A 23,514-nucleotide genomic window follows, 5' to 3' on the forward strand; every position below is an offset into this window, starting at 1 on the left:
AAAAGTGAGGCAAAAGTAAGTGGTGAGGCGATTGTGATCTCTTTCTGTTTAACACGCACATTCCTTTTTGTGGTTCCCTCCATCCATATGCACCACATGCCTGCTGGTTGCATCATTTGCCCTGCTGGACATGGCTGTTCCGTTGATGCAGTCTCTCCTGCAGGTGAAAGTAGGAATTTGGAACTCGGCCAGGATGCCGGCGATAGCTCGCCTACTCTTCGTGAAGGACACCGTGGGGTTTTTGACATCCACCAACGAACGCTGGCAGACGGAACGCTTAGTTTAACGTCTGCCCGAGGGACGGCACACACATTGATGAATCGCCCCATCTGTGAAACACTTGTCAGGATGGTTGTAGCTGGGTCAAGATTCAAACTCAGGCTAGACACTTCAGAGGTGAGTGTACATACCATTAGCCCAGTGTTTCTACAATTATGAAAAGTTTGAATTCATGCATTTTTCAGGGCAGTGGAGTAAGGATGGGTTTGGGGGGGGGGTGTGGGGGGTGAAACATTTGTAGTTTCACCATGTTTTGCCAAAGTCCTTCATTACCTGAACAAAAATTGGTTTAAGAATATTTTAAATAATTGTGAAAACCACCTATGGTTATTTTACATTTTAAATGTGTACTTTTATGGAAAAGCCACTCGCATGCCATTGCTTCACCAGACCTGAAGCATTTCACTTTTGTTTACAGGTCAGGTCAGGTTAGATCTGTGACCTGCTACAGGTACCATGTAAACCTGTACTAACCTGTTCCATGGTCGGGTTGTCGGCGACTAAACAGTCTCCCCCATCAGGTTTTCTGGTGAGGAGGGTGTTTGGATATGGACACCCAGCAGGATTAAAAACAAAACCTGTCAAAGGGCGGAGGAGCTCCTTGTGAGCCAACGGCCATCCATATCTAGTGCCCAACTGTGTCTGCGGACGTCCTCCTGCAGTTGGGTTACTTTTTTATCATGAGGTTGGTGGCAGGATTTGCACTCCAGCCACCGTAAAACCCTTCATTCCGCAAAACACAAAAACGCAAAAAAAAAAATCTGAAAACCCACTCCGTGGGAGTACCTCCTGTGCAGCTTCCCTTCGCAGGGCAGCTCACCGGATGACGGGATTGGGGCAAAGCCTTCGGGACCCCCAATCTTTGATGATAGGAGGGAAACCACGGGGTAACATCCCTGGGTCAGATTGCGGGAGAGTGTGTCGGAGTGGTGCTGAGGTGTCGTCCACCAGATGGCGGTCTCCTTGGGTTAACCTGAGGTAGTCCCTTCGGGTGGGTGCCTGGAATGTCCTATCCCTAAGAGAGGATGATCACCTGTCTCTGTTATCATCTGAGCTCATGCGTTTGGACATCGGGATTGCAGCTCTCTCTGAGGTTCGGAGACCGGATTGCGGCGAGATAATGGTGGGTGGTTACACCTACTATTGGTCTGGTCGCTCTGATGGTTACCATACCCAAGGAGTTGCTGTAGCTGTGTCCAATAAGCTGACCCCAATGATAATTGAGGTAACACCGGTCAACGAGCGTATTATGAGATTAAGGATTCGTCACTCCTTAGGTGTTATTTCCCTGGTCTCTGTTTATGCTCCGACTGAGGCGAGTGATCTCACCGTGAAGGATGCATTCTACGCCATGCTCGAGTCTGGTTGATCAGTGCCCGACGAGATACACTTCTCGTCTTGGGGGATTTCAATGCATCAACTGGAACCGATAGGGATGGTTATGAGGTGTGTGTTGGTCCCGATGGGTCAGGAACTATGAACCAGAATAGCACGAAGTTCCTTGACTTTGCAAGAAGTCATGGACTTAGGGTGGCTGGTTCATGGTTTCAGCGCCCACAAGCTCATCGCTGGACTTGGTATTCCAACGCTGGTGGTGTGGCAAAGGAGATTGACCATATCCTCATTGACGGTCGTTGGAGGATGATCCAGAACTGCAGGGTCTACTGGAGTGCTCAGTTCCTCAATACTGACCACAGGCTTGTTGTAGCAACTCTAAAGCTGCACCTTAAATCCTGAAGAATGGTACCATCCCAGCCTTGGCTGGATGTTGGCAAGCTCAGGGATGAGAGAGTAGCTGAGGAGTTTGCGAATAGGCTGAGTGGACACTTGGGGGTCTGGGTGCTTTGGGGGGTCCTGAAGAGTTGTGGAGTGCCTTCAAGACCACCGTCCTTGATGTTGCCGGTGGATGTCTTGGAACTCAGCGCAGGGCAAAGAAGAATTTTCTCTCTCAAGGGACACTGGATACCATTGACCATAGTCGCAGGGCCAGGCTGAATGGCAGAGCTGAGCTGTTCAGGGAGCTGAGGCATAAAACTGTACGTGCACTGAGGGTGGACAAGGAGGCCAATGTGCGAGGAATCTGTGAGGGGGTAGAGCATCACCTGTGGACAGGTGATTCTCGTCCCGCTTACAGGGGAATTCGTGCATTGCGTTCATCCAAGCCCATCCCTCGGAGCACTGCAGTTAGAGCAGAGAGTGGTAGGCTCTTGACAGAGTCTGAAGTGAAGGCCCGCTGGGCCGATTACTTTGAGCGGTTGTACCAGGCTGATCCCCCAGCTGTCGAGTTGGACGTCAAGGGTGTTACAATCCCTGTTGCTGACCCTCGAATCAACTGTGGTCCACCTTCGCTTGTGGAAACACGGGCTGCGGTGAACCAGTTGAAACGGGGCAAAGCTCCAGGGATCTGTGGCATCCATGCTGAACTTCTCAAGGCTGGTGGAAATGCTGCACTCGTGTCATTGCATGCAGTTATGTGCTCTGCCTGGAACACAGGCATCATCCCAACTGACTGGAAGAGGGGCCTTGTTGTTCCTCTCTGGAAAGGGAAGGGTGATCGCCAAGACTGCAACAACTACCAAGGGGTGACGCTGCTCTCAGTGCCAGGCAAGGTCTTTGCTCGGATAATTCTTGATCGGGTTCGCCACCATCTGCTTGAGCATCAGCGTCCAGAGCAGTCGGGCTTTACACCAAATAGGTCAACGATTGACCGTATCCTTGCTCTTCGTGTCCTCACCGAACGCAGACGAGAGTTTCGGCAGGGGCTGCTTGCAGCCTATGTTGATCTCTGTAAAGCGTTCGATTCAGTGAATCGGGATGCCCTCTGGAGGATTCTTGGTCTTCGTGGGGTGCCACCAAAACGGATCGATCTGATATCTGAACTCTACTCTGGTACTGAGAGTACTGCGAAATGTGGTGGTACCATCTCTGACTTGTTTCCAGTTGTTACTGGAGTTCGTCAGGGGTGTGTACTGGCCCCCACACTTTTCAGCACTTATATGAACTGGATTTTAGGGAGGATGGCGGAGAGATCAAGCTGCGGTGCATCGTTTGGGAATGTCAAGATCTTGGACCTGGATTTTGCAGATGATGCAGTCATCTTTGCAGAGACTTTCGATATCCTTTTGGGGGCCCTCGAGGTGCTGAATGAGGAGTCGGAGCCGCTGGGATTACGGGTTTCTTGGGTCAAAACTATGATCCAGGCTTTCGGTGACATCTTGGATGCTGCTGTCCTGTCTGTGTTTGTTTGTGAGGATGTTGAGGTCATGGAGAGATTCACTTACCTTGGCAGTGATATTCATATCTCTGCTGGCTGTGAGTCAGAGGTCAATAGACGTCTGGGTCGGGCCTGGGGAGTCATGGATTCACTGGATCATGGGGTGTGGTGCTGCTGGTACCTGTGCGGGAGGACGAAAGTCCGAGTCTTCAGGTCCTTGGTACTTCCAGTCTTGCTCTATGGATGCGAGACTTGGACTTTGACCAAGGATCTGAGACGGAGACTTAATTCCTTTGGTAGTAGGTCTCTTCGGAGAATCCTTGGCTATCGCTGATCGGATTTTGTGTCCAACGAGCGGTTGCTGAGAGAGACTCGGATGAGATTTGTTACCTGCATAGTCTGTGAGCGTCAGTTGCGACTGCATGGACATGTGGCTCGTTTTCCTGATGCTGATCCTGCTCACCAGATTCTCTCAGCGAGGGAGTCTCATGAGTGGAGGAGGCCAGTGGGCCGACCACATGCCTCTTGGTTGCAGCAGGTTGACCATCATCTAAAGGAGATGGGGATGGGCCTGGCATCTGCCTGGGGGATGGCCAGACGGAGGCCCCTGGAGTACCCGCGGAAAGTGGATGCAGCGAAGCGCTGTTCTGGTACATACTCCCCTACCTGACCTGATCTGACTTTTGTTTAGCACCATCTTTTTTGCCGAATAAACCAAGGCCCCAAACTGGTCCGGTGTAGTTCAAAACCACTGCTTCGTGTTGTGTTCTGCTTCTGTGCAAAGATGAATGTAACCAATTTGTCCAACCTTCCGAATATATTTTATTTTGCAGGTGGAGAGAAGCCTCTCAAAGGAACCAGGCGCGTTACGTGGAAAGCACACACATGTTGAAGGCTATGTTCGAGAGGCAATGATATTTGTTTCACAAATGTCACTACGATCCGTTCTCACTCATCAAAATAAATTTATTTCCGAGATCATTCAAACTGGCGATAATTGTTTCCCTTGGCTTGGCAGGTGGAGCATAGCTTGATATGCTAAATATTGTCATCATGTTACAAAATCCACATCGATGTGATTATTGGGAATAAAAACCAGTTTCCAGTCTGCCGCGAGTATTCCGTACGCACTATGACACAGCAAGCATCAGCAAAAAGGTTCTTCACAAGCACATTGTGCAAATCAAGCACAATACAAGAGTAAATAGGAACACGTTACCACTTGAAATCCCTGCCCAGTCCTTGTTACCTCCATGAATGTGAAGCAAAATGCAGGGTTAAACAATTGCTTCACTTCTATCTGTTTGTTAGTCCCTCTGTCCAGTGAGAAATGTCAGTTTATTACGATCGAGGAACAACTTTATTTCAATTCAATGCTATATTTTGAACATGGATCTGAAAACAAACCTGTAGTTTAGCAGCTCTGTCTGAATTTGTCTCGATCGCAATTCCTGTTCTCGATTCCTGTTCTATTCCCCGTGGCTCTGGTATTTCTGTCACCTCGTTTATTATTTCCCTCGTCTCTACGTGTCTTGCCGTACACGTCTCCGTCACCCCTTTTAATTTTCCCCTCTGTGTCACCGTCACTTTCTGTCATCTGCTCAAGTCTTGCCCAACGCGTCTCCCGAATTACTTTGTCCTCCACCGCGGGACCGACAGTCCACACTCCCCCTCAGCTCGTTCGCTCCAACACGTGGCGCCGCCATTATGAGCTCCACTGCCCGCGTTTCACTCCTCTCAATTGCCATTCTGCCCGCCTGCAGGCATCACCCCACGCTCTGCATCTCACCCCACAGCGTTTGCACATTCTCATCCATTTTTGCCAGCAATATTTCTAATAGCTGGCCCATGTTTAAAGCTGGCCAACTATTAAATCGATCCGCAGCGCATCTAATCGATTTCAAAACATTTAAACAATGGAAGGTGAGCTATCTTGGGAACATGCACTTATCGACATAGCTGACTAAGGGAACCTGTATGTTGTGTGCAATTGAATTCCAAATTTGTAACAATACTGTGGAGTTTCTGGCCCTGAGCCATATAAATTTGAGCCACTTGCAAGTGCCAGAAAACGGCCTATTTTGTGTACAAGTGGCAGGACTGACTGTCCGGCAGTTCACACTGACAGACTCCACCAGACAGATTGGCTTGTAGATTTTCATTTTCTTGTTCGATGCATAAAATAATGTAAAGTTTGATTCGTCTGTGACTTGATATAATAATTTTTTTAACCCTCTCGTAGCCTGGTGTTGGCTCAGTGGTTAGGGTGGTGGCTTGGGATCCTCAGGTCCTGAGTTCAAGCCCCGTCGGCCGCTGAATTAATACACCAGGGGGTTGACAACCTGTCATCCTTCCGAGGTCGGCGAAATGAGTACCAGTTCCAATGTGTGTACTGGTAGAGGGGCACTGCATCAGCGACACAGTCGTGCTTCAAGAAATGATAGCTACCCCGGCAGCTTAGCTGCCATATGACCACCACCAACCCTCTAGTCACTCAAGAGTCAGAAATAGAATGAATCAATAATGGACCCAAATATAATGGACCCTTGGTGTTGAAGTCTTTCTGACAACTGAGCTTGACCCCAGCGAAAGTGATGATGGGGAAGAGATTCTCAGCTGCGTTCCCCATTACGGGTTACAATGTACGGACTTCCGGATAGTGATGACTTGCTCTATTCTAATAATTTCTCGATTTCTTATGCGCATTTATAGATAAACATAATGCCCCAATCCTTGAGAGGTGACACAGTGTGAGAAGATGAAGCAGGAGCCAGCTGAGGAGGAGAAGGCTGAATGGTGGGCACAGCGTCACGCTTGTTTTGAAACCGAGCTCACTCATTGCGTTGTCTTCGTAATCCTCGGCTGTGAAATGGTCACCACAAATGACAAGTCCATCCAAAGGGTCCTCTTTACCCGTTTTGTTTGTACAAATCTTATCCACTGCCGGCGAATGTTTGATTCCTTCGGGAATCGGTGGGAGCGATTATCCGTTTTCCAGCCATTTTCGCAAAACATGATGACACACGTACGGCGCATGATGTACAAATATCCAAATAACTTTGTTCTACAATAATTCAAAATAAAGAAGGATAATATAGACAGTTGCAAGATCAAAATAAGCGAAAGAACGGCCCGCTGAACTGGACACTTCTTCAATGAGCGAGTGAGCATCCACTTTGTTTTGGAGAACGTGATGTCACCATTCATATATGGGCACACGGCTGTTTTTTTCAACTGCCTCGATAAATAACAACTTCGGAGTTAAATTTCATTAATTCTCCAAATTGTTAGGCAACCACAATAGCTTGCATCGAACTATTTAATGCACATATAATCATATTGATAAATTTTCAGAACATGTTTGGTGACCTGCAACCTGCTCTTTCACAGTGTCTCATGTATTCAGTCATGAAAACTTTATGGACGCAAAGCATGTTGTCCAAATATGTATAAATGTTTTACATCCATTATTAGACTTGGAGTAACTTGGACGTACATGCGTGGCAGACAGACAGATGGTGCACTTACACAGACCCAAACATCCAACCAGTGCCTTTAAAATGAAATATGCATTAAATCTCACTTTGTCCCTCCCCTGCTCCCAACACCATTTAAACATTTAAACCATAACATTAAGCTGAAAATGTAACCTCCAAAATTATTTTGCCACTGTTACTGTATTTTGTCCATGATTGGATCATGGTGTTTATCATATCCCTTGCATGATTGGACGTTCCACATTTTGCACATCGATAGCAATTTGTTTCACTCCTCACACTTTTTGATAGTTTTAGGAAGTTTGGTTCCTTTCTCCAGACTTAAGAATTTTTAAGGGATATAATCTCAAATAAAATTAAGTTTGATATGATATCGGAGTTGTTAGATATTCCAAAACTAGTTCCCCTTTGGAGTAACTGAGAAGATATAACTTTGGTGTAACTTTTCAACTGAGAGCGACGTGTTCAGATTTGGAGACAATCGTGTGGAAAACAGCGGAAAGTTTCATCTTCCTGGGTTCTAAAAGTGAAGTGAGTGGAGAATGTGGAGGAGAAATTAATAGACAGTTTGCATTGGGGAGAACAGCAATGTCAGGATTTATAAAGATGTAACTATACAAGCCAAGATGAGGCTGGTGGATGATCTAGTATTTCCGATTGTAATGTATGGATGTGAGTCACGGACAGTGAAAAAGAAAGGAAGGGGATTAACAGTTTTGAAATGTGTTGGAGATGAATGTTAATCCCATGGATTGCAAGCAGAACAAACAAATCAGTGCTTGAAGAAATTAGACCACTATGTACATTTGAAGCGCTGATGCAAAAACAAAATGTCATACTTTGGACACATCATGCTTACAGTAAACGAAAGTCTTAAGAAGTCAACCATGCTGGGGATGGTTGAGGGAAGAAGGGGAATACCTTGTATGTGCTGAATGGATGGAGGTAAAGGCTGCAATCAAGCTATCTCTGCCAGATTCAGGAAGCAGTGCAGGATCGGGATGTTTGGAGAAATCTATGATCATGAATATCACTGGAAGTCGGCCACAACTTGACGGAACTTGATGACGTTCCCCTTTATCGAGCAGAATGCCATCAGTGTTCTCAGCAAGGTGTGCACATTTTATTTTGGCATATGTACATAAAATAAATGATCCAAAAGCAGCAAGGAGTGGGGGGCTGCTTCATCACAAGCAGGAGCATTTACATCACCTTTACACAATGTCGAAAACCCAAAGGTATTATTGGAGAAAAGCTGCTCCACAGAAGCAAGGAAAGATAACTATCCAGTGGTGTAGTTACAATAAAACCAAGGAAAGCCCCTTCAATCTCATTCCAAAGTGATATATTCAAATCCTTAAGGGATCAAGCCTTTCGTTTCACTCATCAACCAATAAGCTGCAGTAAAAGCCATTTTATTATCAGCATAAGTACCCGCTCAACATGCCAGGGTTAAGTATCAGTATTTTAACCAAAAGTGCAATTTTGCAAAATGATAAGAACTAACGGAGTCCTTATTCACAATGAGTATGAAATGACATGAAACCAGACATTTATCTGCCATCGATGCTCAAAATCGAGGGTTCGACAAACTTTTTGTGTTAAATTCTGCAAATACTGTTCATGCTGTTGTGAATGTTTAAATCGTCCCCACCATGCACCATTTTCTTGCATTTCAGAAATACAAAAGTTATATCCCATTTGTGAAGTGGAATGGTCAGTGAGCGAAGTGAAACATGCCATATTCAACCCCCAAACGGAAATAAATACATTTGACAGGTGCATGTAAACAGTTCAAGATTCAAAAGGTTCACAGCTTTGTATCATTTTGCAAGTAAGGATCATCGCAGGGATACAATACTGGCAAAGTTTAAACTTACCCCACATTGTAACGATCAGAACTTTGTTTTTCAACATTTTACGTGAATTGCGGATTCGAAGGTCGAAGCAGTGTATGTTGCAAGATCAAAAACGAGTTACATTTGTGAAATTCCGTGCGGCGTTTTGCTTGCTGCACGTAAACATATCTGAATGGCAAATGCGATCGAAATCTTTTCGCCGGGTCATCGTGCTGCTAATAATGCACGGAATATGCATTTTAAGTTGCACACAAATGAACTGAAAGGAAATCGAATCGTTCCAAAGCTGGACAATCTTTCCTCACGAGCCCAATTGTGTATCGTTTATGCAGCTTTTTCCTTCGGCGCTTTACGGCCGGCCAAGCGCTTCCACTTTACGCTTCCGGTACGAGTGATGGCTTCGAGGAAAAAAGGCACTTCTTACAAAAGCCTTGCCAGATGCTCATCTCAGGGCAGCGGTTTGAGTGTGCCATGTGAAGCAGTAGTGCTAATTTAAAGGTAAGGGTCGTGACCTTTTCCTTGTCGAGGATAAATCAAAATAATAAACTTCTGCAATGTACTCGTATTTTTTTTTCACAGAAACACGTACACGCACAATTAAACTGCACATGCAGCTCTGCAAATTAAACACTGGCTTTCAGACCAGTGCACTGAGCAATTGGTACCCTGCACTCGCTCCCGATGTGCAGAGAGACCCGAGTCTATCAGTGTGGATGGCATTGTTGGCTCGTAATGTGACCAGTGCCAATGGTCTGGCCAAGCACAGGAGAATGGGTCACTGGATTCGGACCAGACCAAGGACCGATGAAAGCGGTGCCGGCTTGGCCCACGTGAAATTGAGGCCCGATCGTCGATGCCACGTAAGGGCCCAATGAAGGATACACGGGACCGGGGCTTGGACTGGGGATGGACGGAGATGGGGAGCGAGTTCGGGAGATGCCCAGCTGTGCGGGGGCAGACAGCTTACGTGCGATGGGTGGCACAGGTGGCACCTGCTGAGCAAGGGTGGACAAATAGCATCAGTCGGGCACAATCAGTTATTTTAGAGGTTGGTATTGGCTGTGAGTATGGTCATGAAAGACACAACAAAAAAATACAAAGCTCGATCTTACATCAAGCCAGTCATTGTAATCTCACCTCTGCCTGGACCTGTTTTTGGCGAGTCGAGGGACGGCTCTGACCACGCCAGACTTTGCAGCTGGAATTGTTCGAAGGGTCCTTTGCCCAATCATCGACAAGCTTGTGGAGGTCATCAGTAAAGGTTCCTTTCTTGGTTGAGAGCGTGGGTGAAGGTGTAGCACGAGTGGCAGGTGCCATGCTGGCACAGCTGGCACTTCCACTGCGTGACCCTTCCAAGACCGTGATATTATTATTAACATAACATCAAACATACCCCTTTCATCCAGGGGAATTGAGCACATCTTCGCATCTTTTTTTTCCTTTTCCTATCTGGGGCTAGAAAAAAAATAAAATTAATCTGTGGCTTGGAATTGCTAAATGCAATCCCTGCTATACAGAACAAAAATAAATCGCAAACGATCATAGTTGTGGACTTTGATATTTAGCAATTGCACTAATTGTCAGGATAATTGTGCAAAACACTTGAACAAATAGATTGGCACGTAAAAACCACCTGAGTTGATCACAAAGTATGTACATATGTGTTTGCGTGAAGGCTTTTCAGATCCATTATAAACATCATTGCCTTGCATCGTTGATGGATCTTGTGATTGTACAGCTGCTGTCGATAATGAAACACCAGACTTGTACAATGTTATCTAGGGGTTCTTCAAACTTCTTCATTCTTTATCTTCCTGGTGCGATGCAGCAAAAGGCCCAAACCACAGCTCTCCACCCTTTCCTATCTTGGGCTAGATGTGCTGCTTCCTCCATATCAATTCCAGTTTCCATAAGTTCCTTCTCTACCGTTTGCTCCCATCTGGTTCTTGGTCTACCCACTGGCCTTCAACTCATCATGCTTTGGTATATTCTTTTCACTCATCTTTCCTCATTCATTCTTTCAATCTTCAACCATTTTGGTCTCGACTCTAGATTTACATATTTTTGCACTCACGTCTTTTTCTGACATTTTCATCTCCACAATAAGAGAGCTGTTTGTTTGTCTGTCTGCGAATTTATCAGTCTGTCCGTGTGTGTGTTGCCATTTTTCTCAAAGATGGCTGAATGGATCTTCGTCAAACTTTCAGAGGTTCATCAGTGAGTGCATGGGCTGTGTTTTAGGAAAACAAACAAAAACAAAAAATACTTTTGAAAGCTTTGAAACAAAAAGTTGGGTTTTTAATTTTTTTTAATCACTCTATAGTGCCTAAGCCTTTGTAGCTATGTAAAAGGTAATCATAAATTATCCCCGACCCCGTGCCTTAGTGGGTGTAGGGAACTGTTTTAGGCCCTCACAAAAAATAAACAAAATTTCATTTTGTCAAAATGCCAACAGGTTGAGAACAGTAAAGGGCAACACCAGGTACTCCTGCTAATGTGATACAAGATCATCCCATTTTATGTTTAGCATGTTTCTCAACAAGTGCATTTCATAGGAATCATGTTTCTTCTTGTCTGTTTTTGTAAGGGTCCATACGGATGTTCCAGACATTCAAATCGGTGCACAAATCTGTTCTTGCAACAGGTTCTTTTATTCAAGTCAACCCCACAGGTTTTCCATTACAGAAAGGTTTAAAGATATTGCTAGATATGACTGGATTGGAATATTATTTATTGGGAGAAAAGCCTTCAGCAATACAGCTTGATTTTGAGCACCAGCATTTATTGAAATGTGAAATGCTGTCGGCCTGAGCCTGGCATTGGACTCGTTTACACAACTTGGTTCTTTCCTGAATCTCATCTTCGAGTGTACAATGAATGCATCCGCAGTGCTATGTAGTGCAGGTCTTCTCGGTGGCTTGGTGTGGCTGCATCTCTTTTTGCATGGTAGATCGTAGAATATAACCTCCAGTAGCACAAGGTACCTCGACAAGATGGCCTCTCAATCATGTATTTTGTCAGATCTGGTCTTGTTCTAACAGCATCACTTGGTCATACACTCATCCAACAACACTAATCCAGCACTTAAAGACAGCTATTCACCACCACCCCATCCATGATCTTTTCTGCCCTCATTAACCCTACCCAAGCCCACCCTTTTCTGTGTTTCCATGTTATCAGGTTCCACCCCCCCTCCCCCCAACCCCTGCTCCCTCACCATCCTGAATTTTATTCCTTTTTTGTTGTTGTTTGTTGTTCAATTTCTGCTTTTTCCCAGTTTTCCCTTCCACCCGGGTGATTGAGAATTTTCATCTGTATATAGCTTGTTCATCCCCTGTGTCTTCCTCCCCCTCCCCTTGCTCATAATTCTTCCCAGTGTCCTTTCTTTCTCCAGGTCTCCTAGTTTCTACAATGTCCCTCCACCCTGCTGTTGGTGTGTTCCTCCTCTCTCTGCCCTCCCTCCCTCAATTTATACTGTTATTTCTGTTCTGTGTTGTGGTTCCTACGCAAGCCTCAAAAAAAAGAGAAAATAACCCTCACTTTGTTACCCTACCCTACTGCTGACTTTCATTCCTTTTCCCACTTTTATTCCAACCATAAAATTACCTCCTGAGTCAAAACAGTCATGCTCTTCCCTTATTCCTTTCATAGGGTGACCAACTCCCATTTAGTGTTGCCTCCCACATCTACCAACGACCTTTTCTATTGTCATTGATATTTGCTCCATCCACCCTCTGGAACTGTTATGAGAACATTGAAAGTGTGTGTGTGTGTGTGTGTGTGTGTGTGTGTGTGTGTGTGTGTGTGTGTGTGTGTGTGTGTGTGTGTGTGTGTGTGTGTGTGTGTGTGTGTGTGTGTGTGTGTGTGTGTGTGTATGTATGCAGTATATTTACGGCTATGGTCTTTTCCCAGGCAGAGGCGTTTCAGTGAATTCCCTGCAGGGAAAGGCAATAAATGTCGATCAGAGAATGTGATTCATGACTTTGGACGGTGAATGAACGCGGCAAAAGTTGTCTTGCACACTGCATATCAAAGTGCCATGCTTGGGTGTCCAGGGAAAGCATGCGTTCCAGAAAAACTTTCAAGCAAATGTACAAGCAACTAGCCATGGAGAAGAAAGCTTGTAATGTTCTCAGCTTAAAATGTTGGAAGCAAATGTACATTTTATTATTTTTAAGAGTGAAAATGGCATGAAACTTTAACAATAAGTTCATGCATTTTCCTTGTTGCCTTGAGCTTTAATTATGTTGACTTTAAGATAAAGACTGCATTTTATTATCCAAAAGCCAATGAGGGTATGTTAACCGCCGTGGGGATGGATGTACAGATGCCATTTTGAGCGTTCGCCCTTCATCCTCTTTCTGATGAACGACCAATGCTCCAAACATCAGCCGCACCTCGTTTCCCCACAGGTTAACACATTTTTATCTACTTTCACTTGGCAAAACCATCGTTAAACTTGTCCGCCGATGCGGATAGACACCATCCTTCACTAAGAGTAGTATCCCATTATGACAGAGTTAGCCGAACATTGCAAGCTCCAAGAGGTGTTTATGAATCATGCAGCTGTGCCTGGTCCAGATGAGGATAGAGCGATAAAGAAAGGAAACTAAAACAAGAACAATTACAGATAGACCATGACACTGATCCGCTGAAGAATCTGGAACGTGGTTTGTTAGACTTATGCGCCACTTTCTCGGACGCTTTCCGGAAAAATGCCCACCCTACAAAGTCAGAAGAAAAGGAAAACAGTTAGACCAAAAGCAAGCAAAGGTGCAATAAGTAGTTAATAGCACAGAAAGATGACCTTGAGCTTAGTCTCTGCCCTTAAAGAAATGCAAAGGTTGCAAAATGCCAGAGTCCCAAACAGAGAGGATTTTGCAAGGCGGAATTGCTGCAAAATTCCTTCTCTTTGCGGTCTTACCCGATTCCGTTTGGGCGTGCCCCTGGTGACCCTCCGTGGGGATGTTAGCCAAGCTGTCCTGGGTGCCGTCGTGTCGAAGGCTTGATTGTGGTTGTTCCGTTTGCACGACCGGTTCCAAGCACTTTGTAGGAAAATGCGTTCCCCTGGGTGGTGGTGACACCAGTGGAGACTGGGTCGAGGTGGGTTGTAACTGGAACGTGTCGCTTGACCTATCAAGCAGCACTGGCTCATCTCGTCTTGCAGAACGCAAATCCGATGGAACATCACCTGAGAAGGTAATATATCTATCAATTTGAGCCTTATGATCAAAGCGTTGTGTACATCTCTAACATTATGATCTCATCAAAATGTAAACTACAGTATCAGGTGAATCATTATATGAAATGCAAGTCTCTCAATTCTGATTTATTTGGGTTGGTTTATGTTCCCATCTGAACATTTGTGTCAGAAGAAAATCCACAATTAAGATACAGTTGCAAGCCATCTCCGACATGGAAACGATGGTTTGAGCTGACAATTATTACAATTTTTTTTGCTTTGTATCCAAAATATATGCTCATGGAAGAGCGAAGTGACAGAGGGTAGAATGCACTGTACCGACAATGAGGTGGTGGCAAAGCAAGTGGATGCAACAAACTATGGAATGGACCAATAGAAACATGAGAGAGAAGAGAAATGAAAACACTGAACTGCAATATGTGATTTTTGAAACGACGTTATCCGCCCTAGAATGCTCGGTGAGCAGAAAACCCAAGCACTGGGGTTCATTGGGGCAGCCAAATGTATATCATGTGTGCCAGATAAGGATTGTAACATAAAATGGCTCAGAAAACTTCTAAAAGAAGCCGACAATACTTGCAAACGTATAGGTGAGAAAAGAGTATGCCTCTGCACAACAAAAGAAATTATACTAGATTTTTGCATTTATTGGTAAAAGGAGAAGCATCCATCCGTGTGTGTGTGTGTGTGTGTGTGTGTGTGTGTGTGTGTGTGTGTGTGTGTGTGTGTGTGTGTGTGTGTGTGTGTGTTATATCCACAGCCACCGCTCACTTGTACGAACAGGAAATGGTTGGAACTCAATACTTCTCATCCACGGATATTTCTCGTCTTTCCTATTTCCGCGAGTCCGATTTGCATTTAGGGACCAACAATTCTAGTAAACCATTTTGAATTTGCCACTCTTTCATCTGAATGCTGAAAATTATGTTTAAAGACAATTTGAAATACAGATCTCGCACTAGCAATGGCAGGTTAAAAGTGCTTGGCGAGCATAACGGAGTCACTGAAAATGTGCACGCAAAATGCCTCGTAAACATTCATACACCATTTTGAAAGTCGCGTATGAAGAGAGGTAGGCTTGGGGGAGGGGAGGGGTTAACGGGAGTAAAAAAATTCACCAATAGGGAAGGAGATGGTGGTATACTACCAATTTGAATACCTCAAAGGAAGAGTGGGATTGAACTGACAGGAAGGTCATTCTGCAAGCAGACAAAAATGACGACAAAGGAATTGAGGTGAGCAATCTGGATTTTGAGGTTATTGAAGGGGTTACTGGGAGGAATGAAAGAGGAGATGGAGTAAGATCAAAGAGTGGCAGGTAAAAAAAAAAAAACTGAGGCCACCAACTTGTCTGGTATGAAAGTAGAGACTGGAGCAGACTTTGTACTTCTACTTCTTTGTGGGAGATGCTAATGGTATTGAAGGCTTTCAATTTCCAAGCCTCCGACAGAGAGAGCACACTCTGTTAAGTTAATTGTAGGCTGTGGGAAATTCAGACTTTCCAAGGAAGAACAATTGGCACAACCTAGGATGTCCAGTCTGCAGTTGCTGACTTTGGAGGCCAACTTTAATAAATGGTTTGTCCAAGAGATATTGTTGCCGATGGTGAAACTCAGAAATTCAAGAGACTGCAACTATTCCATCGGTTGATCCTGGTGAAACAGTGTCAGAATGTGAGATTTGCCTGAATTGAATGATGTGTGAACCAAGTATCATATCAGCGTCTTTGCACTTTTGTTGTGTATGGGAGTGACATTGGTTGTCTTCCAATATTTGTTGGAAACTTCATATATGTGTGACTGTTTGAGGTTCTTCAAAGAGCTTCAATTTTTATGAGACTGCAAATTTGCATGCATTGTAAACAGAGCTGTCATCATGTTCAGCCAAAATATTTGAAGAAGGCACGTTAGGGTTTATCTACAACTACAGCATGTGCAGTTTGGTTGTATAAGAGGGAAACACGGAACCTAAAAGGCAGAGGCAGAAAAAGATTGCAAAAAAATATTTAAGGGGAAATATCGAAGCCAGAAATGTAAGCATCAGTGATGTCGTTATCATCATTAACCAATCGTTGAAGAGATTAATCAAAGAAGGAGAGACAGACAGACAGAGACAGAGAGAGAAAGAGAGAGATCTTTGTATACTTTTATAATAAAAGTATCAAAACACACCAGAAAAGCACACTCTTTCAGGAGGTCTTTCGGTGGAGTGTTGATCCAAAAACACATCCAAAAGTTTTTACAGCAAAAATAAATTAAACAAAAGCAATACAAACAAGGGTTATGTTCATGTCAAACCACCACAGAATACTACATATATGCAAAAAGTAAGTGTAAGTACTTAAAACTTTTACAAACTAGATTCCATCACAAAAAGAAGCTCAAAACCTCATCAGTGTACCACTGATCACCCACAATGTCCGAGCTCAAAATATAAGTCTGCTACAGTTTTTAGCCATGCCAAAACCATACCTTTAAAGCAGAAAAGCACATTTACATTTTTTCCCTTCAATTTTGCTTTCCTGGTTTTATAAATTGCCAGTTTAGCAATACCCAACAGAAAAGACAACAACGAGAGTACTGGTTTACTCTTATAATTCCCCTCGATACCATAAATAAAGGCTGGAAAGGAAAAAACAAAATTAAATTTATAGAAAAGCTGTTGAAGGAAGAGAAAGAGGGGTACCAATCCCTTACATTCAATAAAAGCGTGGGCCACATTTTCAATTAAATCACAAAAAGGACAAAAATCAGAACAGAAGAGTTAAACTTATGAAGTAATGTCTGTGTGACCAGAGCTTGATGTGCGAGTCTCCGATTCAGGTCTCCTGTTCGTCCAAGAGTTGGAGAACTATACATTTTGTTCCAAACTGGAGTTTTAAAAGTTCCAGCAGGTAAGGTCTCATTCCACCGATGTTTTTAACAGTTTTATAAAACCAGGTATACATGCTTCTAGACATATCTTGTAGATTGCCATTTTCCCCATGACATGAAACACACCAATTTCCTCTAAGTTTGAGGAGAACACACCCTCTTGTTTTTTTGAGGCAATTTGAAGTTCAAGGAAATAGAGACGTGAGTCTATCACTTCATATACCCCAGTCCACCCAATATTTAGTCTCTGAAAGGTTTGAATTACTGCTTTCAAGATATTTTCCACAATTCGAGCAGAACGAACGCCAATTTTTACGGAAAGTGAGCTAACAGGTAGCCAGGCGTTCAAGGATGGCTTCAACAGGTCTCGCACTGTTGATTCCAACACTGGTGAAACAATGAATATACGACCTGGAGGTTGAAATTCCAGAGAATAAAGGATTCTGAACTAATGGCTCATGTACAAACTTTTGGGCATCGTATGATACCTCTAAATGTTGCACTCCGAGGGCTTGCCAAGCATTCAAAAGGCTCTGATGAAAAACGGAGAGCTGAGACATGTCAACGTGTTGCAGGTCGATGAGGAAAAGTTCACGGTCATATTTCAGACCTGCTTTCTGTAGCCAGGCGTTTGTGAGGGGTCGCCAAGGAACACACTCACTGTACAGTAAGCGCTTATTCGTGGAAATTATCCGACTTGGGATATGCATCAGATTTTGACCACCCACATTTTGGGGTCTGCAGACCACGTCTGGGCCCAGCCAATGGTGGCCACCTCAGAAAAAAATCAGTCAGAACCCTCTGAATACCCATGACCAAGTATCTAGGAGGTTCGAGTGGGATAACTTTATGCCAAATAAATGGAACCACCAGGTTGTTTATGATTGGCACCCGTGTCTTAAGCGAGAGAAGTTGGTACAATCGTTTCCACCTTGCCAGTTTCAATTTAATTTTTTTCCAGGAAGTTCTCCCAATTTTTTTGTTCATACGCTTCAATTCCTAGGAATAAGCCTAAATATTTAAACCCCTCACTACACCACTGTATTCCTCCTGTAAAACAGGCAGGGACGAGGAAGGCGATCTGGGGCCCACCCAAAAAGCTACACTTTTATTCCAATTTACCCTTGTAGTGGAAGCAAGCTCAAACTGGGTAAGGCAACAAGAAACCTCAGAAGCATCTTTTTGATTTGAAATAGCAACACAAATATCATCAGCATAAGCTGAAACAACGACTTTGGAGTTTTTTGAAAGAGAGACTCCTAACAGTGACTTCCGGAGTAGAGCTAATAAAAGGTTCAACGGATAGATTGTAGAGAATGCCTGATAGCGCACAGCCCTGACGGATGCCTCGCTGAAAAGGGAAAGGGTGACAAAGCCTATTATTAACCTTCAGCAAACAAGATGCATTTTTGTACAATAATTTAACATAAGAAATAATTTTTCCCCCCAACCCTGTTCTCCTTAATACATCAAACAAAAAAGAATGGTTAACACTGTCAAAAGGTTTTTCTTGATCTAAAAGTAATAAACCAAAACCGGGCGATGTAGTTCGACTGAGACTGATCAAGTCTCTCACCCAAAAAATATTATCACATATGGAATGTTCTGGAACACAGTATAACTGATCAGTGCCAATCAAGAAAGAGATGACTTCCTTTAGACGGGTTGCAAGTACTTTTGACAAGATTTTATAGTCCTTGTTGAGGAGTGACACAGGCCGCCAATTTGCGGTCTCATGCAGGTTTCCTTTGTTAAGGCCCAGTCACACCTTGACGTTTTAGCCAGCAATGGCAACGTATCAAAATGTATGTAAAACGCTGGCTTACGTTGAACTTTTGATGTTTTTTTTTAAAGATTCGGACGTATTCATAACGAGTTGGTCATATGCATAACATATTAGTAACAGACACAGAACGTTTCGTTGTGTTATAGATAACTTACACCAACGAATGCTTAGCCTGTTGTCGGCGTTCACAACCTATGCCCAACGATAGTCTAACTTATGCAAAGCGCGCTGCATGTATCGCCGACGATCACGCGGCGTAGCCTATTAAAAGGCTGCCGCACAACTATTCAAATCATAACCACCGGAGAAATGGAAGTGTCAACATCGCAGTCACACCTTGGCGATCTTGCCAGCATATGCCGACCTCTGAAAAATGCGTCTAAAACGCTGGCACACGTCGAATACGGTATGGGTAAGTTTGGTATACGTGAATAGAACGCTAAAGTACGCTATCATACGTCGTAGTAAGTGGAGTACATCTTGTAATTTTAAACGTGTTAAAGGCCCGGTCACACCTTGACGTTTTAGCCAACGTATGCCGATTTTTTAATTTTTTTTCTAAAACGCTGGCACACGTTGAATACATTATGGGTAAGTTTTGATAACATTGAGAGCACGCTGAAAAACACTGCCATACGTCGTTGTACGCTGGCTTTAAACGTTGTACTTTTTGGTTGTCCTCAAATTTTTTCATGCTTGAAATTTCACGACGTATGCCGGCGTACGACTCACACGTTCCGCTACGCTGGCCACAAGTTGTATGCACGGTCTGCGATCGTTGACAGACGTCAACACATGCTACTTGTAAATTAATCATAAGTTGAGACACGCCGAGGTAATGTTTAGCGTACCCGAAACTTATTTCTAACCTATGATTAACGTGTTGTTGGCACGTTACGCGATCGTTGCCACACATCGACAGACGTTACTTTTAAGTTACTCATAGGCTGAAAGACGTCGGTATAATGGATCGTCCTTGCGTCAGTGTCCATGGCCACGGCCAGGACACTTATTTGCAGCATTCTTCAAACTTTTCTTCGGCATGACGAGGATGTTCACACTTCGATGTCTAGCTTGGCTATGATTCCAATTGTCCATCGGCAGCGTCTATTTAAAATAGTCGAGTTTGAGCGTTTTAACACGTTCAGAAGAAACGCTTCAAATTTCAAAACCCCAGCGTCAAAAAACAAAGGCGAGTGACAGCAATTTAAATCGTTCATTGTAAACAATGAAAATAGCTGAGTCGTACCGTTTAAAAGTCGTTGAGTGTAAAAAAAAAACGAATTGTTGAGCGCAAGCGTCTTTCAATAGTGGGGTTTGAGCGATTTAGCACGTTCAATAGAAACGATTAAAATTTCCGAGCGCCAGCGTCAAAAAACAAAGGCGAGTGACAGCAATTTAAATCGTTCATTGTAAACAATGAAAATAGCTGAGTGGTACCGTTTAAAAGTCGTTGAGTGTAAAAAAAATCCAATTGTTGAGCGCAAGCGTCTACTTTCAATAGTGGAGATGCAGCCATGTAAATCGTTGAGTGGCAGCCTATGAATAGCAAACCCTACGTCACCGGCAAAGATAAACTGCCGCACGATATGGATAAGTTAGGCTATCGTTGGGCATAGTTTGTGAACGCCGGCTTCACAATAATTATTCGTTGGTATATAGTATCTATAAGTAATCAAAGCGCTCTATGCACATTATTAGTTCATTGTGCATTTGTCCAACCCGTTATGAATAGACCTAAATCGTAAAAACAAGCTATAGCCCATTGTTGAAAAAGCCCCATAAAAAATTAGCCGCGAAGAACTTCGAACAATGGTGAAAAGATGTCTCCTACCCGTGGACACGCGGACGCAAGGACGATCCATCATAACCCACACCCTCCCCCTCACACTCACCTACTACTGCCAACATGAACAAACTACTACTAACACTAATACTGATACTGATACTGTTACTGCTGACATGGACATCGACTCAAAAAGGACTCTAAAACACTGTTGGGTTCCCCTTTTATGAGCAGCATTTTTATATACCAATTCCCAAAACCGCTGGGAACACGTCTTTATATGGCAGTTGTAAGCTAGAAACACGTTCATTTATATTTTTTTTGTCGACCGGAAGACGTCATTGGAATACATCTACATACGTCGATGTGTGTTGGGACTACGTAAAGAATTGGTTCAAAGCACGTCAAACACAAGTTAGAAATAAGTTTCGCGTAAAAAAGACATTACCGCGACGTTTCGACTTATGAGTAGCTTATAAGTAGCCTTTGTGGACGTGTGTAAGCGTCCACATATCGTGTGTAAAACTTATCCCCATCGCATGTGGAACGTGTGTCATACGCCGAGTACGTCGTAAAATTTTGAACATGTTTAAAATTTCTTGACGTACTCTACTTACTACGACGTATGATAGCGTACTTTAGCGTTCTACTCACGTATACCAAACTTACTCATACCGTATTTGACGTGCCCCAACGTTTTAGACATTTTTCTTAGGTCGGCATACGCTGGCAAGATCGCCAAGGTGTGACCGCGATGTTGTCACTTCCATTTCTACGGCAGTTATGATTCGAATCGTTGTGCGTCAGCCTTTTAATAGGCTACGTCACGACATCGTCGGCGATGCGTGCAATGCGCTATGCCTAAGTTAGACTATCGTTGGGCATCGGTTGTGTAGGCCGACAACAGGTTCAGCATTCGTTGGTATAAGTTATCTATAACACAACGAAACGTTCTGTGTCCGTTACCAATGCGTTATACATAAGACCAAGTCGCTATGAATACGCCCGAATCTTTAAAAAAAAAACATCAAAAGTTCAACGTAAGCCAGCGTTTTACATACATTTTAATACGTTGCCATCGCTGGCTAAAACGTCAAGGTGTGACCGGGCCTTTAACAATATTTACCATTTCATGATTAACATAAAATCTCTCTTGATGCACAAACCCATGTATACTGACGGATGCTATGGTTTTGTACCCGTCACACATCCACCAGTTTAAACTTTTTAACTAGCTGTACCAAAGGCCTTGCACTGGGTGGATGAGGCTCATAAGTGTTCCGATCAAGTTGTGGGTTGAGGGTGCAGTTGTAGTCATCCCCCAGACACAACAACATGGTGAAGTCAATGGTACTTACAAACTCTGCCAACTTGTACAGAAAGGCACCTCTTTCACAGTTAGCACTAGAACAGTAAACATGAGTCATGCAAATCTTTAGGTTACAACTGACAAATTGCACAGACAGTAAGTAACCTTTACAAATTTCCTTACAAGTTATCTCCGAAGGCTGAAGTCGAGGATGCAACACTATTGCCACACCAGCCTTGGCCTCAACAAGCGCACTAGAGAAAAAAAAGACAACCTTTAAGATTCTACGCCACTCATCCTCAAAAGACTGATTTCTATGCATCTCCTGGAGCATTAGCACATCAATTTTTTTCATTTTGAAAGAGCTGAAACACCTGGAGGTGTTTCACACACAATTGCAGCCTCCATTGATGTTCAGGGATGCTACTTTCATCTCCATTCTGTTAGTTATTCTTGAAGCTCCTTCCCAGCCTGAGTAACACATTTCCTTAACCATTGGAATTGGGGATCTGACATGTTAACCTGATAAGGTTCAGGAATCATACTCCTTGCAGTTGTAATGAAATCGTGTAGATTCAGGAAGTAATTTTTGATTTTTACACGTCTTTTCCTGAATGTATCATCCAGGAATTTAATGACATTTTCTTGAGACACTAAGGTTGTGTCGTTTCCCCCCTCATCCTCTTGAGAGCATAAAGCACTGAATTGTGAGGTAGAAGAGGTTTCGTCTGAATCAAGTGCTTCATCTATGGCCTCACCTATTACTTGTTGAACACTTACTTTTGGCTCAAGAGATCCCATGGGAACAGAAAGTTGTGCCCTGTTTATGGACTCCTCCGAATTTGCCTTGTCCATGCCCTTCCCCATTACATCACATCCCTTTCATCATCATCATCATCTGTGAGGGAGGGGTTAACATTTAACTCACAGGGATTTTCCCCTTTATCTATTTCCCCATCACTGTCAGACATAGCTGTTAACTCGGCTGAACAAACTTGGCAATCAGGACAAACACTTAAGACATCCTGAGACGCTTCATTATTTTCTGTGTCACGCTCAGAGTCGGCAAGTGGAGCAAGTGAAGCTTCCATACCCGCACATGACTCCGGTACCACCAAGGGGTTTCCCATGTTGGACGTACTTTGGAGGTCCCACGATCCTGACACGATCTGAACCTTATTCTGCTATTTAGCATCAAAGGCATCAACGTTTGTCCGTTTTTGGCCTTTTTTCCTGGTATCCATAACATATACCTCCATATCGTCCACACTATCCTGTCCAGTGGATTGTAAAGGAGAGGAATCAACCACTTTCACTTCCTCCTTTGGTGGAGGATTAATTATATCACGATCAAACACCCTCTCCTTAACGCCGGTCGGAGTGAATGAGTCCAACACGTCACACACCTCAGTCGGTGGGGGGGGGGGGGTAGGCTCCCGATTAGCCTTCTCCCAATCAGTATGTGGTGAGGAAGAATCGTTCCTCACCACACCTTCACTTTCTTACAGTGTTACCGCATTGGGACAAACACTCTTCACATGCCCATCAGCCCCACACCCAAAACACGTCATGACCTCTGAGGTGGCATCCATTTTATATTCAAACCCATCGATTTTTACACTTAGCACGACATTGTGTTTTTTCATTTTCAGGTAGTATCATATAAACCACTCTTAAAAGATGTGACGTGTTTAAACTTATCACTAAC

The 23,514-nt window shown here is 43.8% G+C and overlaps 2 protein-coding genes across 11 annotated transcripts in view; one reads left to right on the forward strand and one right to left on the reverse strand.

Moving 5' to 3' along the window:
• LIN37 (lin-37 DREAM MuvB core complex component) overlaps positions 1-4,601 on the forward strand; it is a 28,697-nt gene extending 24,096 nt beyond the window's left edge. For 4 of the 6 annotated variants that reach the window (XM_085851707.1, XM_085851706.1, XM_085851708.1 and 1 more), the window contains one exon: positions 4,327-4,601. In XM_085851707.1, the coding sequence (XP_085707833.1) occupies positions 4,327-4,527 (201 nt within the window). In that variant the 3' untranslated portion in view covers positions 4,528-4,601. Of the gene's footprint in view, positions 16-163; positions 397-4,326 lie in introns of all 6 variants that reach the window. The other 2 variants (XR_015050630.1, XM_085851710.1) reach the window with 2 other exon arrangements.
• A 2,895-nt stretch (positions 4,602-7,496) lies between these two features.
• The window catches only part of LOC147014074 (serine/threonine-protein kinase WNK2-like), a 152,415-nt gene continuing 136,397 nt past the window's right edge, over positions 7,497-23,514 (reverse strand). For 4 of the 5 annotated variants that reach the window (XM_085851698.1, XM_085851697.1, XM_085851696.1 and 1 more), the window contains exons 23-27: positions 13,774-14,040; positions 13,478-13,573; positions 12,743-12,784; positions 9,987-10,198; positions 7,497-9,844 (exon numbers count right to left, since the gene is read on the reverse strand). In XM_085851698.1, coding sequence (XP_085707824.1) covers positions 9,554-9,844; positions 9,987-10,198; positions 12,743-12,784; positions 13,478-13,573; positions 13,774-14,040 — 908 coding nt within the window. In that variant the 3' untranslated portion in view covers positions 7,497-9,553. The remainder of the gene's footprint in view (positions 9,845-9,986; positions 10,199-12,742; positions 12,785-13,477; positions 13,574-13,773; positions 14,041-23,514) is intronic. The other variant, XM_085851699.1, reaches the window with a different exon arrangement.

The sequence above is a fragment of the Eptatretus burgeri genome, chromosome 13, assembly GCF_056783735.1.
Source record: "Eptatretus burgeri isolate ZD-2024b chromosome 13, Ebu_testis_v1, whole genome shotgun sequence".
Classification (NCBI taxonomy): Eukaryota; Metazoa; Chordata; class Myxini; order Myxiniformes; family Myxinidae; genus Eptatretus; species Eptatretus burgeri.